The 16,138-nt window shown below is 39.2% G+C and overlaps 1 protein-coding gene across 1 annotated transcript in view; it reads left to right on the top strand.

The window, feature by feature from the left end:
* The window catches only part of LOC307137873 (NACHT, LRR and PYD domains-containing protein 3-like), a 54,328-nt gene that overhangs the window by 900 nt on the left and 37,290 nt on the right, over window positions 1-16,138 (top strand). The window contains exons 2-3 of the mRNA XM_079835878.1: window positions 11,824-12,087; window positions 12,767-12,802. Coding sequence (XP_079692004.1) covers window positions 11,844-12,087; window positions 12,767-12,802 — 280 coding nt within the window. The 5' untranslated portion in view covers window positions 11,824-11,843. The remainder of the gene's footprint in view (window positions 1-11,823; window positions 12,088-12,766; window positions 12,803-16,138) is intronic.

Raw genomic sequence — 16,138 nt, 5'->3', positions numbered from 1 at the left:
AGCAGTCCTTGAAGAGTGACTAGGTAACACTTGAGTAATTACCCAGGTGAAAAAAAGAAATATATTTTTGGACATATTTAATATATTGAAATTATACTATACTAAATGCATATTAAATGTATTATTTTGAAACAACTTTAAGTATATTAAGTGCATTTTAAGATATGCTTAAGATCAATTTTAAGCTATTTGCAATGTATTTTAATATATTCAATTGTGCTAAAATGGAACAACTTTAAGTAAATTTAGTGAAATTTAAAGGCATTTCTTTAAAGGGGTGGTAAAACACATTGTTTTGAAGGCTTGATTGTGTTTGTGGGGTGCACTGTAACATGTGTTAATGCTTCGTTTTTTTAAAAAAATCATTATTTTTCATATATTTGACATTTATTCTACACTGCTCTGTCCCTCCTTGTAAAACGGTCTGATGCTTTCCGGGTTGTATGAAGCCAGTCCCTCAAAAATACGCAATGGGCTGAGATTGGTTAGCTGGCCCAGTGTGTTGTGATTCGCTAACCGCAGTGTACGTTTGTCGGAAACGTCACGCCCCTTACCTTACCGGTAGACTGTGCTTTTGTCAGTATAAGAAACGATGGCGTCAATAAAACCACACCAATCTGAGCCCGAATCAGACCCAGAACATTTTAGTGAAGATGATCGAGCAGAACCTGTTCAGTCCTAATGAGTAAAGACTGCGGATCTATAGTGATCGCTACTGAATGGCACTGTTACTTTTGTATTTTTAGAACGATTATAGCCAAATATCTGTCGCAAGAACTATTAACCCAAAACACTAAACACTGGCTTTACTATAGTAGCCAAATCACACACAGAACCATGTTTAGCATGCCTGTAGATAAATAATACATAAAAGCTCTAATCAAAGAATCATTTACACTAATGCCAAGTTCGCTGTTGAGATTTTAACGTTAGTGTTTGTAACGATAGGTGTTCGTCGGATAACGTTAAGTATGAATAAGCATTTAACAGACTGGTTTACAGAACAGTGTTGTCATCTGTTTACTTCCTTGCTACAACCTATTACAGGAAAACACGTCGATGAAAAATAAATCAGACTTACAGGTTGTGGCCCGTAAACAGCTTCTGTTTGTAAATCCAGCTTTCAGGTCAAGCCGTTGTGCATATCCTGCATTGAACTCGCGAACATTGTGAAAGTTTTCCTCCGTGAAATGTGCTGCGGGAGGGAGCCCCGCGCGCGTCGTGCATTCACACACTGGCCGTGTTTGTCTTATGCAGCTGACGTTGTGCAAAGCCGGTGTTGATCTCGCGAACATTGTGAAAGTTTTCCTCCGTGAAAAACTGCTGCGGGAGGGAGCCCCGCGCGCGTCGTGCATTCACACACTGGCAGTGTTTGTCTTATGCAGCTGACGTTGTGCAAATCTGGTGTTGAACTCGCGAACATTGTGAAAGTTTTCCTCCGTGAAATGTGCTGCGGGAGGGAGCCCCGAACGTGCCTGTTCCCTTCTGTCTCATACACACGTGCATATAACATGTTGTATGTTAAACGCTCTGCAATCCCTATGAAGGCTGAACAAAGCAAGTACCCCAGACCTGCAATCCGGATGAATATAACAGCGTTTCCTCGGCATCGCGGCAACAACACTCCAGCCTAACTATACCACAACAGCGCCGCGATACAAAATGGCCTCACCCCCCCTTATTTAATATTCTCGGAGGAGGGGTTTATTTAAATATTGAGCCTGGTGATGTCACCAACCCTGGAGGAATGTCTGTAGTCGCCTACTGGCCGTTTGCTGTAGTTCTTAGAAATTGATTTCTTTAAAAGCAAATATCTCCCTTTGCTTTAAACTTTGAACGTTGTAACTTTGCAGATGTTGTTTATGCTAAAGCAGCAACATTACACGCTAGCTTAAGTTAGAATAGTGAAATCGTGGTTTACCACCCCTTTAAAATTTCTTTAAAAAATATTTTTTAAAATTCATTTTAATGCACTTCAAGAACATTTTAATACCATTTCAGTACATTGGAAATGCATTAGTATTACACTACTAGTATATTATAAAGCTGTTTTTTTCAGTATTCAAAATGGTATAAAAAGTGCAAAATTAGTAAAATATAAATGTTAAGACACGTACACACTTTGAAATCTAGAAAACTTGAATATACTATATCATCATATACATTACAAAATAATTTCCTTGAGTACATTAAAAAAGTACAGCAGCATACATAATCTCTTGACAAATACATTATAATAAATGAAAGATCAGTGAAATGTTATGGCAGAGCTATTTTCATCCACTTGTAGAACATTTGAGTTATACCTATATTACTGAAAAGCACGCTATGAATATGACATCATTGAATAACAGTTACTGGAAAACAAAGCCCAGGTGAAAAAGACAATTTAAATCTACATTTAAATTTTAAATGTGTTAGAAATGCAATTGAAATTCAAGTAGTATGTTTATATTATATTTGAATTGTACCAAAAACATACTCAAGTAAATTTTTAATACATTTAATAGTGTCTTTTTCACCTGGAACTTTTTTTAAATGAACAAACAAGCCTGCAAAAGGCTGAACCAAACAGAGAAACAGAAGAGTTTAAATGCCACATCATCTTCAAGCGGACGGTCACTTCTGAGTACGACTTGCATTTTCTGCAACTGAGGGCTTGCGATTCAGACACTGTAATGTTTGAAGACTTCTTTATCACAGGATCTGTGAAAGGGAAAAAATAATTTATATAACATTAATCAATGATTAACAGTTGTGCATCCATGTTTGAATATAATATTTAATATATAATTTGCATAGATATGCATTACAATTTTGTGACTTCTCAGTTTACCTTTCAAATCTTTGACTATATCTTCATCAAGCTTGTCCATTTGTATCCTCTTGTCTGTCGTCACTATACAGCACTCTATGAGTTACAATGAACATTAGATTAGAAGAAGACCAACAACACCACTTACAGTGAGCAAAGATTCATCAGTCACTGAAGCAATAATGCAACCTGTGTATTTCAGGGTATGTTGATAATAGAGTGGTGCAGGTGTGACATCACTTTGTAGGCCAAAACACGGAAGCGAGTTAGCATTTTGCACTTCTGGTTCTCTCGTACCGAAGTCAAAGTGTTTTTTGAAATCAATGCTTTTGTTTAAATGCCTGAAATAAGGTCTGTGGTGAACACAAGCTCAAGACACTTTCACATTTTATTCTACGACCTAAAAGTCAAGTCAATTCAACTTTATTTATGTAGCGCTTTTTACAATGCAGATTGTTTCAAAGCAGCTTCATCACCAGAGAAAATACCAAGCCAGAGGCAACAGTGGCAAGGAAACCAAAACCCCATCAGGTGACCTAATGGAGAAAAATAAACCTTGGGAGAAACCAGGCTCAGTCGGGGTGCCAGTTCTCCTCTGGCCAATTAACAAACAGCGTATGATTATTATTCTGGCAACTTTACAGGACAGGGTTCATATTAGATCGATTGATCGATTCATATTAGATTCATCAGTCATATTAGATCAGAATATTTAAAAGATCGGAAGCAACACGGCAGAGACGGATTTATTGAAGATGACGTGTTGATTAAACAATTATTAAATAGGAATATTCGAAAGATCGGAGTCATCACACCGGAGACGGGTTTATTGAGGATGCCGTGTCGATGAGGCAGTTGCTGGGGGAGTCTAATCACGGTCTCTGCAGACACTTCAGGGTCATGCGTTGGTCTTCTCTGGGCGCAGGTCCACCATCTGATCTGGATACGGCCCGGATCCGGCTGACTGCAGTAAACCTCGGGATAAACAGAGAGACTATCATTAGCGTAGATGCCATTCTTCTGATGATGTAACGAGTACATCAGGTGTTATGGGAAGTGACCTAGTTAATGCAGCCTAACAATCATTTAACTGATCTGAATAATATAAATTGATAATGTACTATGTGTATGCCATAGTAAAGAGATGTGTTTTAGTCTAGATTTAAACTGACAGTGTGTGTCTGCTTCCCGAACAATGCTAGGAAGACTGTTCCTGACTGTTGTGTAAGTGTGAGTGTGTGTGTGTGTGTGTGTGTTTTGAAACTGGTTAAACTGGTTTTGAAGATGAACATACTCAAACACTAATTCCAAACATTCTTTCCACATTGCTATGACCATCATGTTTCACATAAAATGAAAAACAACACAACAGCTTTTTTCTGCAGTACTTCAGTAGTCCACCTACATCACATATTTTATTCAGTCTATGGAATCAGTTAGATTACACATGGCAAGTTGGCAGTGCACTGGACCATCCTTAGGGAACCACAATAGAGAACAGATGAACCCTTGTAACTATACTTGTAGTTTTAAACACTAATTATTCCCCTAAAATAATTGTGTTTTGATCTGTTGGTATCACTGTTCTTTGTATTCAATAAGTACTGAGACCACCATGATGTTTGATGCTGCACTGCCATCTACTGATGTGGATCAGCACAATTGTTTCTGAGTTGTATGTACTGTAAATTACCACTGAGCTTTATGGAATTATTTACACAATAAATACTTTCCTTTACCCGTCCAACCAAAACGAAGCAACTTTGTCATCGCTACTCAGGATTTTCTCTGTCATCGCATCTCCCCACCTTGTGTTTGGGCATTCCAGTGTTTAGGCTTGTCTTTTGTCAAGCTTTCCCTGGTGAAAAAAGTATAATATATTTAAAATATATTCCCTTTTCAATATAATTAAAAAATATACCATCTTTAAATATATAAAAAGTATATTATCATCATATATTGGCAACATAAAATAATATATTCATAGTATATTGCGTTTGTGTTCTGAAGACACTCATAATTATTTGTAAATGTACTTAAAACATAAATAAATTATAATTATAATACAAATAAAGTAAACTTTATTATCACTAATCAAGCATGTAATTAGTCCCTACACAGGAATATACTTAAATTGAACTAAGTATACTTGATGTTGTTCCAAATTAGAACACAAAAGTACACTAAATACACTTAATGCAATGCTTTAATTATGACTGTCAAGTGATAATTTTTTTTTATCTAATCAAATTACACAATATCAATTACACAATGATGTGCAAATTCGGATGAGAAATTACTCCCAAAATATGATTTAAAATCAAATAGACATTACAAAAAGTATCTTCAGAAAGATATATTTTTGGGTAAACTATGCCTTTAATGTTTTTATTAATATGGAAATATGAAATTATACTCTAAATAAGAAACTGCCAGTGTCTAGTTGAGTCATTCATTAATTTGATTCCTTCATTCAGGAGTGAAGTAAATTGTTCTCTTTATGAAAATGGTAAATGTAAATGGTTCTCTTTATGGTCGATTGAATCATTGGTTCAACCAATTCTTTCCAAACACGGATTCAGAAATGAAACGCCACTGTGTATTGCACGGAGTCGGAGAGACGAACAGTTCTCCTTTGTCTTTATATTTTCGTTGGCAAAACTGAAAAAAAAAACAGTCTCAAAACAACACAATGTTGTCTAAAACAACACAATATTAAATGATTTATTTTATTAAACCGTTGTATAAGATCTTTGCATTTGCACTTGTGCTATTCTGGACAGAAAAACAGAACTCGTGAGATATTGCTTATATATCATGATGTAAATGTGAGGGTGTTTTAACTGGCAGTTTAGTTCAAAACGGGGCACGGTTCACATGAAACACTGGTAATGTGAAAGCTGTCATGCAGATCCGGGTGAATGGAGCTCAGGGGTACCGAATTTGAGACTGAGCTGATCTGAGTTCGGTTGCGCAACTTGCGAACTCTGCCACGATTCACATGAATGTGAAGCAACACGGACTCAGGTGCGCAAGAAAAGTAACCTGCGCATGTGTTTAACGGATGACGATGTATTTAGTTCCGTTAAACACATGTAAGGGATGATAATGAAATTTATCTTGGATACGAGCTAGAGCGAGCCTGGAGTGTATTTGTACATAGCACCGGCGAGAACAACCGAGCTCTGACGTGGACCACAACAAACATGCCCAGTGTAAAAACGCCCTAAGAATACAACTCAAACAGGGGCATTTTTGCCTCATATCTCGAGGCTTCAAGCTCATGCATTAGCGTTTAACATACCCTGTCATGAGCTTTGACACATGCGATTGCGTTCTCAGTGCAAAACGTTAATTTTACAGGTTATTTCTATTTTGCATGAAAGCGTGTCCTGAAAGTCTGCAAGCTTCACTGAACGAGTGTGGGCGCGCACATGCACATCAAACACACAGAACACAGTAGAGAAGGAGACCATTTTCAGTGCAAAAACATTTATTTAGCGGAAATATCTGCTGCTGGATGCTACATTTTAGTTTTAAAAGTCAACATGTAATTCAAGTATTTTATGAGAGCAGAAATTGCAGCAACTGTAAAGGGATAACAGCGTGTGATTGAATATAAATGTGGGATGTTTCTTATAGCCTATTTACAAAATAAAGAAATGACAGTAATGGTTACTGTGTCCATAGCGAATGTGTGCGTGTTCCTGAACATTCCTCTTATCTGCTATTTTAATGTAGGGATTTAAACTGTCCTTTTGCTTAGTAACTTTATTGCACATAATGTATAGCACAAAAATACCCTTACGAAAATGAACCATGGTTTTATTATAGTAAAACCATGTTTTTTGGCGTAGGCTATTGATTACTATTTCTATAACCACACAAATACCATATAGTTAAACTATGGATTTGAAGCAAAACCATGGTTAATTTGTGGTTACCATTGACTAACTGCAATTTATTTATTTATTTATTTATTATTATTATTATTATTATTATTATTATTATTTGTTTTGTTCATTGTAAAACCATGTAATTTATGTAAGGGTAGATATATTCACTATGCATGTTTTATAGCACTCAGCTGTTTGTTTTGAGGACATAATTCGGCAGCATGTGGAATAGTGGGTTGTAAATAAAATAAAAAAAGGCTTTTTATCCAATTAATAAAAGAAAAAAAATCGGCCAACTAACCGATTATCAAAATAATTGCTAGTTGCAGCCCTAATCATATTTAGTCTTTTAAAATGTTTTAAATTAATATGTATAATTTTATTTTGTATTTTCTTGCTGTAGAGCTACAATTGTAAATTACTGTAATTACAATGTATTTTATTAAAGCTCTATTTTGACCCCTAAAGTTTGTGTTTTTTTAACTTCCATAATTAATGCAGGGGGGATGGGGGCACCACAATACCATTCAGCTTAGTGCACCCATTGGGCCAGCAGCGGCCCTGGTCAAGACGCATGTCATTACTTACTGCACTGCATGATGTCAAAAACAGTTATAGACACTAGGGGGCAGTCTAACATTGGTAAGGGTTCGACAATGGATATATGGCTAAAAAGGAAGTGAATTTGGGATTGCATGTGATGCGTGGATGAGGAATGTTCAAGAAGAATAAAATGTTTTCACAGACAAATCTTAGTATTAATATAAAAAACATACTGGTGACGAGGAAAATACGGCAAACCATATTACCTGCGTTTCCTCAATTCATCATTCACATTTATGCATTTGGCAGACGCTTTTATCCAAAGCGGATTCACAAAGATCACAGCTCTGTGGGCGTAAAATGGAAAAGGGGCTACAGTTTTTCTACTGGCCATGGACACAGGGCTCCAGACTGCGACCAAATGGTTGCATTTTGCGACTAAAATTTGAGAGTGTGCGACTGAATTTTACATCCAGTCGCACATGTGCGACCAGTAAATTTGCCTGCTGTCAGTACTGGAGAAATTAAGAAAATACACATACTATTTATAATTGATAGACGTTATATTTGTCAAATTCTATCTTTCCCAGCCGTTTCTATATGAGATAATATTAAACCATTTGTCCGTGATGCATTTTTGCTATTCGCAATCCAGAAGAGAGAGAGAAAGCGAGCGAGCTCTCTCACGTGGAGCTGTGAACACAACACATCAGTCAGCTTAATGAGTGACGATGGCCAAGAGAACTACACAAAAGTTTAGTCTGCTTAAACTTTAGGGATGTGCTGTGATATTAAAATAAATTTATTTTCGATTTCAGCTTCCAATAATTATAACAAGATGATATGAGGTAAAACTATTCCTATAGCCGTGTTCCGTCGAGCGCGACATCCTTCCCTTCAGCCTTGCGCTGTAATTTCTCCCTAAACCTAAACTTAACGTCAGAAACAGTGATTGTTGTAAACTGCAGTCTCTACTGTTGCTAAACTGCGGGATGTGTTTGATAATAAAGAGATATTAAATGCACAATAATCCGAGCAAGAGACGCTGTTTCCAACTTCAAGGCGACTTGACTTTTTTTCATAAAAAATAAATAAAAATACAGTATAATAAAAAGAACTGATAAGAATGCCGTTAAAGTACCGGTTGGATAAGCAGTATCGGTTAGAGTAGTAATACCGTTAAAACCTTAACAATACCCATCCCTATTTGTAATACAGTGGAAATTAGTAGATTTGGTTAGCATGTTGATTTACGGTGTGCGCCCCCCTAAATTTTCTGGTTGTGCCCCTAAAATTTTCAGTTGGGGGCCACTGTGCTCCTAGTGAAAACAGTTAGTCTGGAGCCCTGAGACATCAAAAATGACACAAAGTAAAAGGACAATGCTCCTACACTACATGGAACACAAAGTTCAGGATATATTTGACACATTATCCGACACAAAACTACAGTGTTGCTGTTAATAAGCTCAATGAATACTTCCCTCCAAAGGTAAATATTGCTCATACATTTTCCTAGAGACTACTCAGAAAGCTGGGGAATCGCCTGAAGCTTATCATACTAGGCTGTGATAATTTAGCCTGGCTTCGCCCTCCTACGTATTTCCGCTCAATTTTCATTTTCCTTCAGTACTCCGTCTGGGATTGCTGTATATTCTTTGGTTTTCTCCGTTCAAATTTTAACCGGTCCAGTCAGTGAACAGAGGGAGTGGCTGAGAACGATGCCGTTGATGTCATGCACTAGTTTGAGATGACATGTGTCTAGACCAAATGTTAGCGATTGGTTATGGCAGATCCAGAGTGGCACTGGGCAGATCCAATAGTTTTAAACAGAGTTCCCGCCTTCAAGGAAGTAAACACTTGTCAATGGAGAACGGCCAGACTCTCTGAACAAATGAAATGTACGAGAGTCTGGTAGGACCAGGCTAGTTATAATTAGCCACAATTTACAGACATTGACAGAGAGATCAAGACTAGGATTATTCAAACGTGCACCTCAAGTAAACTTCCAGATTTGACTTTAACGGTCCTGTAAGCGATGGGAAGAGACATGGAAGTGGAAGAGGTACAAGCTACATGGGAGTGTATGTGATGCGTGGACGGGGAATGTTCAAGAAGAATAACATGTGTTGTTTCTCAGACAATTTTTTCTGGTATTAATTAAAGAACATTAAAGTATTAAAAAATTGCTTTCCACATGATTCCTCTAAAGTTGAATCTGCATACTGTCTACTGTCTGCAATACTGTCATGTTTACATTATATAGTGATATGCTACTTAAATCTGGTGGTATGCTACTTTCATTCTGTCTGTTCATTAACCCTCTCGAGTAGGCCGTCGCGCCGGCATGATTGGCTTGCTTTTTTTCTTATCAGTGCCAAAGAGACTCAAATAACTGTCGTTTTTTATCATTCAGGCAAGTGTTATACATCATTATAATCTGTTAAGTTTCTATTTTTTTTTAGTACAGTCACAATAAAAACAAATTGTTGTGCTTTTTGCAAAATAAAGAAATCAAACATGATGTGCGATCTGCAGCCTCTCTGTCAAAGACGTTCATCCAGATAGTCTTCAGAAAATTACCTCTAGCTTAGTAAATTCTTGTCTTACAAACAAGAGAAATGTGTCTGAAGAAATGCTGAAATGTCAGGTTTTAAACACTGTAAACCAAATCAAAAACAAATATTCTGTGTTTATGTAATCCGTTTGAAAGCAGAGCGTTGTTAGTCGTTCCTGAGCGGCTCATTATACGTTAATGCGACCATGCCCACCAAGCGCACGCTCTATTGAGATTCAAATACTGAGGCAACGCCCACACACACATCAGCTCAAACAAACACATCGTGCACGAGGGCGCACTGAAGCTTTCTTTGTTTAAATTAGCTCAAAATTACTGTCAGATGTAAGTAATTACCTTGACAAACTTTACATCATTTAAAAGAGCTAAGACTCAAGCTTCCATTTTGACCTCTGTTTTATTCTCAAAGACATATAGTGACCGTAATTTGTTAATATGTGTCAGGAGTTATGAATATGAAAACCGTCGGTACCTTCTAAAGATTGTAATACGAGCGTCAGCTGCTCTCATTCATAAAAAACTCTTCATACTTCATACTGGCAGCCGGAGGGATATCTTCTTCATGCGTTCTATATATGGACTACCTGCGGCTGCCAGTATGAAGAGTTTTTTATGATTTTTTTTTATTTTCCGCCCAGAAATTTGTACTTACCTAGTAAATTAATCTTGATTTAAGAATTTTAAATATTTGGATTGGAAACAAGAAACAATACCAAATAAGAAGTGCATTTTTTGCAGTGTAGTCAAATCTTCTGATCATTTAATATATAATAGGCCTTTGTTGATTACATTCCAAATATAATAAACTACAAAAAATATATATTTCCTATATACTTCTTTTGCTCTGTTGCTCTGTCACATAGGCCTACCAGCAGCTCATTCATTATGCAGCTCATTAATGCGAGTCCTTTGTTATCTCAGGTGCTATCTCATCATTATTCATTAGATATCACGCCTCCTTGCATATTGGCTTTGAGAAGAGAAACTGTCTTACAAATTTTAAATCAGTGTATTGTTTTATGTGAATCAGTAGGCTCAATGATTCTCACATCAGTTTAAAGAAAAAACTCTATGGAAATACAAGATGGAGTCAAAAGTATTGTGAACACATATCTATTGCGTGTTTTGAGGCCTTAATTTTAAAACATTTATTTTTTGTTTTTTCAAAATCCATGCATAAACATTATTCTCTCAAAAATACAAGCATGTACATACATGTTGCTCACATATTCTGGTAGCCCAGTTTGTGCTGAATACAGTGTAATTACACTTTTGCCATTGATTTGTTTATAAGCAACTGAAAAAAACACAAATGTCAGAGCATGTCAAAACTTCTAAAGGGCCCCAAAAGAGCTCAGACTCCAGAGGGTTAATATCCAATATTCTACACATTGCATAGGTAACTATAAAGTGTACTCTAATCTTAAAATATTGAGGGTACAAAATGACTAGTGCCCCAAAGTTGTCATCTTTTGGTGAATTTCTTAACTTTGAAGCTTAACTATGTCACACAGTCTATAGGAGATTTGTTCAGAAACATTGAGTTTTCACGTGCGGCTGATTGGGTGAATCTGTCCAAAAAGTGACAAATAATGCATTTTTAGCCTTCTGTTAAAATGAGGACTTCAAAGAACAGCCTCTGATTCACAAAATGTGTTTCCTAAAAGTATCATAAGCCTAAGTTGATCGTAGAGACCACTGGTAGCAATTGTTCTATGATAAACTTAGGCTTGCAATGCTTTTGGTAAATGCAGCCCAGCAGATTTTAGCCCCAACTTGCCTCAACACACCTGCCTAGAGGTTTCTAGTTTGCCTAGTAAGACCTTGATTAGCTGGTTCAGGTGTGTTTCAGTTGGGTTAGAGCTAAACTTTGCTGGACAGAAGGATTGGACCCCCCTGGTATAACGCCATCTTTATGTTTGTAGAACTGGTGTTTTCAGTGTTGCTAGTACAAGTGAGGTAAAACGACAAATCTTTTTCTTGTTGTTCAGCAGAAGTAAGTGAGTGACAGAAGATGACGTCTGTTCCACACCAGCTTCTGAAGACACTGGAGGATCTAGGCATTGAAAAACTGAAAAGGTTTAAATGGCACTTAAAGAATGATGGTCATGCTTCAACTACTGCTCTGAAGAAGGAAGATGTCACTGACACAGTGGATCAGATGGTGGCGCGTCATGGACCAGAAGGAGCTGTGGAGATCACACTGGACATCCTGAGAAAGATGAATGAAAACCTTCTGGCTGAACAGTTAGAGCAAGGTAACTACAGCTGCAAGTCAAAGCTGACAATTCACTAATTACAATGCAAACAGTCAGAGTACAACTTCTGGATTAGAACATGCAGGACGTTAACACACAACCTCTGAATTATCAGCCCAGAATGACTGTCACTTACAGAGTTAGCCTGTTTCACAAAAGTTGACAGTAAACATACTGTACCTGTTATAGAGGGACAAAGTTCAAAACATCTAGTTGACACACTTTTATAATGCTTCTTTGAGTGATTTGATTTGATTGATTGATTTTGATTTGAATTAGGGGTGTGAAGAGAGACAGTTAGCTCACGAGACAAGAAGAGACACGAGATTGGGTACACAAGAACAAGGCGAGACAAGTGCCTCAGGCCACTTTCAAAATGCAGGAGACTGAAATCACGTTTGAATGAATGAATGAGCTATATAGAATTGAAGCAACCGTTATCCACCTGAATTAAATTGTCGTTTTGCTTTATATAGAAATAAAAACAGTGTACGACAGGATGTAATGCAAATGTAGCGGTGAAACTCTGTCATGCTTTTCACCTTGACGAGAAATCTTGTCATATTTTAATCTCATCACACCCCTACTATGAAGCAATATCTCACTAAATATTTATCTTTAACTTCTGTTTATTTATATCATTCTATTTTCATATTTTCTATATTCTTTCTCCTCACAGATCAACAAAAATACTTGAAGACAGCTGTGAAACCAGGTAAACCAGCATTAGCATGACAGTAAGATTTAGACCAGTGCTTCACATAATGAGGGCCGTAGCAATATTGCGGTCATTATTTCAGAATGTTGTTTTCCCAACATTATGAGAACAGTAGAACTTTTTTTCAGTCCTGTTCCCCTCACATAGACATAGGCTATAGTTCCGGTTCCAGTTAGAGCTTACGCTGGCGTGTCTGTCTCTCCCGACTTGATCCTTCTAAACTTTTTAAACTTCAAACTGTTGTTCAGTTTTACGTGCACCTACATTATATTTTGGAGCTTTCCTATTTAGATTCAAGGGAGAGCCTATTTGATTGCCTTTCATCTGTAAAAACTCCAGTTTACCTCTGATGAAGATTGGCACTCGCTGGCTTGTGTTTAGATAGATTTTTGGTGGTTTGGGATCAGCTGCTCTCAGTTGAATGATCAGCTGTTAGGCGCAGGGATCGGCTGACAACCTGCCTACACTTCATCCACATCACCATCGGCTTTGCCGCGGAAGAGATACGGAAGACACTCTGCACTCACTGGCTTGTGAGTGCAACATTGGATCGGCCGTCTCGGCTGGATGATCAGCTGTTGATCGCGGGACCGCCTAAACGAGCTGCTTATACTTCTTCCCCCTCTACATCAGCTTTGGAAGAGACACTGCACTCACTGGCTTGCGCTTGAACGGTCCTGCTGCCTGGGATCGAATGCGTTCAGCTGGAGGGTAAGCTGATAGTCGTGGGTATATACTACAATCATTGGCTCCGCCTCATGGGGAGACTCTGCAATCACCGGTGTGTTCTCGGACACAGACCTGGTTATGGTGGTGCTAGAGGATGCTGTCCTTTCTGCTCACTGCTCTGGTATGTTACAACTGTTACAACCCTGATGTTTTGACTCTTGGATATTATATCTGTCCAAGTATGGGTATCTTCTACTGACCTCTGGATCTGCATAATCTGAACTCATCATATCGTCTTCATGTGGACATATATAATCACTGTACTCACTTGGAAATTCTGCGCAGTCCTCGATATGTCCACCGAGGTTCTTGCCGCAATTTCTGTATGGACGCACAGTTCACTTCTTTGGTTAACAACATCATTCCATTAATTTCATCCAGTCGGTCTTCTTCAAAGTCTGGCGCAGAGTTGCGGTCAGTAAACCCACTAAATCTAAACTAATTGTTCAGTCAAGATCACATATCCAACATAAATGCGAGGTCATTATCTATTAAATCGTTAATTTTAAATGACTTTTTCAGTACAAACACTTTGGAGTTTTTGCTTGTGACTGAAACACGGTTGAAACTGGAAGAATTTTCATCTCTTGGTGAACTTTCTCCCCCGGATGTGCCTTTTTTTAGCACAGGGTGGGGTTGTCCCTACTGTTTAAAAAAAAACATTTTAAAAACAAACAACTACAAATGGATATGTGTTATGTGTGTTTTGAGGTACAGTTAATGAGAGTCATCATAGGGGGTCCTGTATTATGCACATTTATTTACAGGTCTCCGAAATTTAACAGTTCTCTGAGTTCCTCTCGAATATTGTATCTCGTTGTGATAAACTGCTGATTCTAGGAGACTTTAATATTAATCTTTGCTGTCCATCAAAACCATTGGTGAAAGAGTTTGTATGTTTTATTGAATCTTTTAATCTGTCACAATCAGTCGTTAGCCGTACTCATAATTTGGGGCACACTTTGGATTTGGTGTTGTAAGGTTTTCCCTAATCTGAGAGTAGTTGATGCTATATATTGTTGATGTATATATCCCCCCAGATGCTAATGCTAAACTGGCCCTAACACAGCTACATGACAATATCAACAACAGCCTGGCTGCACACCCTGATAGCGTCTTTAGCAGTGGGGGATTTTAATCATGCTGACTTAAAGACTGTACTTCACAAACTCTATCATAATGTGAAGTGTGCAACCAGAGGAGATAAAACACTGGATCAGGGGCCCGTTTCAGAAAGGAGGTTAAGTGAAAACTCTGAGTATGTTAACCCTGAAATAAGGGAAACGTCTCGGTTACGTATGTAACCTTCGTTCCCTGAAGGAGGGAACGGAGACGTACGTCGGAACTGACCGACGAATTGGGATCTGATCTCAGAGACCAATCTACTTCGAGTGTATTAAAAACGAGCCAATGGAGATTGGCATGCGATCCACGCATTCCACGCACCGCCCCGCAGCGCGGGTATAAATAAGGAAGTGGAATGCTTGATCATTGCCTTTTTCTGCTGAGGAGCCGAACTAGTGACTCGGCCCCCTAGCGGAAGCACAGCACCTGGCGACGGGACGTACGTCTCCGTTCCCTCCTTCAGGGAACGAGGGTTACATACGTAACCGAGACGTTCCCTTTCAGTCGGTCACGTTCGACGTACGTCGGAACTGACCGACGAATTGGGATCCCTACCAAAACGCCAGGGCGCTGGCCCTTCCAGCGTCCTGCTTGAGCGCACTGGACCGTCTTAGATGGTACGGAAGTCAGGGCTCAAAGCAGGGAGGTCAGTCACTGCTGTTTCTGCAAGACCCACTCAGTGTGACTATTGGATAACGCTGGGAAAGCGTGCCCGTCTCGGGAGATGGTACGCTGCGGAGCCACGTCCTTCGTAGAAGGCTAGGTGGCAGAATACACATAAGGACTAACCTGGCAGGGTAGTGCAACATATGGCAGTCTCTGGGGTGGTTCCAGCCTGGTCCCAGGGGGGAAAGAACACGCCCAGAGACGACAGAGCGGGCTCTGTCAAGGGAAAGACACGGGGCTAGCCGAGTAGGGCAGCTGGTACCGTGGAAGAATACACATATGGGGTAGCCGTGAGGGGACCGCTACATATGGAACCCAGCCTACACACACGTTTCACAAGCATACGGGTGCAGGCCTGGCGTCAGACGGCCGCAACGTCTGGCACCGCAGGGGTGACGGAGGAGCTCGACAGGGTTAGCCGTTTCCGGGGAACACAACTGGAGAAAATAGACGCACGTATCCGGCCCAGAGGGCGGGAGTGGCGTTGCAAGCCGACACTTAGAACGGGCACTTAGCGCTACTGGCCACTGGGGGCGATGATGCGGGAAGATACCGGCTCCACACGGAGGCTATAGAATCTAGCGAACGTGTTAGGTGTCGCCCAGCCCGCAGCTCTACATATATCTGTCAGCGAGGCGCCTTGAGCCAGCGCCCAGGAAGAAGCAACACTCCTTGTTGAGTGTGCTCGCAACCCGAACGGGCAAGGCACGTCTTGGGACTGGTAAGCCAAGACGATAGCATCCACTATCCAGTGGGCTAACCTCTGCTTGGAGACAGCCTTTCCCTTCTGCTGGCCTCCGTAACAGACAAAGA

Source organism: Gobio gobio (genome assembly GCF_949357685.1).
Source record: "Gobio gobio genome assembly, chromosome: 14".
Taxonomy (NCBI): domain Eukaryota; kingdom Metazoa; phylum Chordata; class Actinopteri; order Cypriniformes; family Gobionidae; genus Gobio; species Gobio gobio.
The sequence above is the reverse complement of the archived record's forward strand: the minus strand, read 5'-3'. Positions and strand labels throughout refer to the sequence as shown.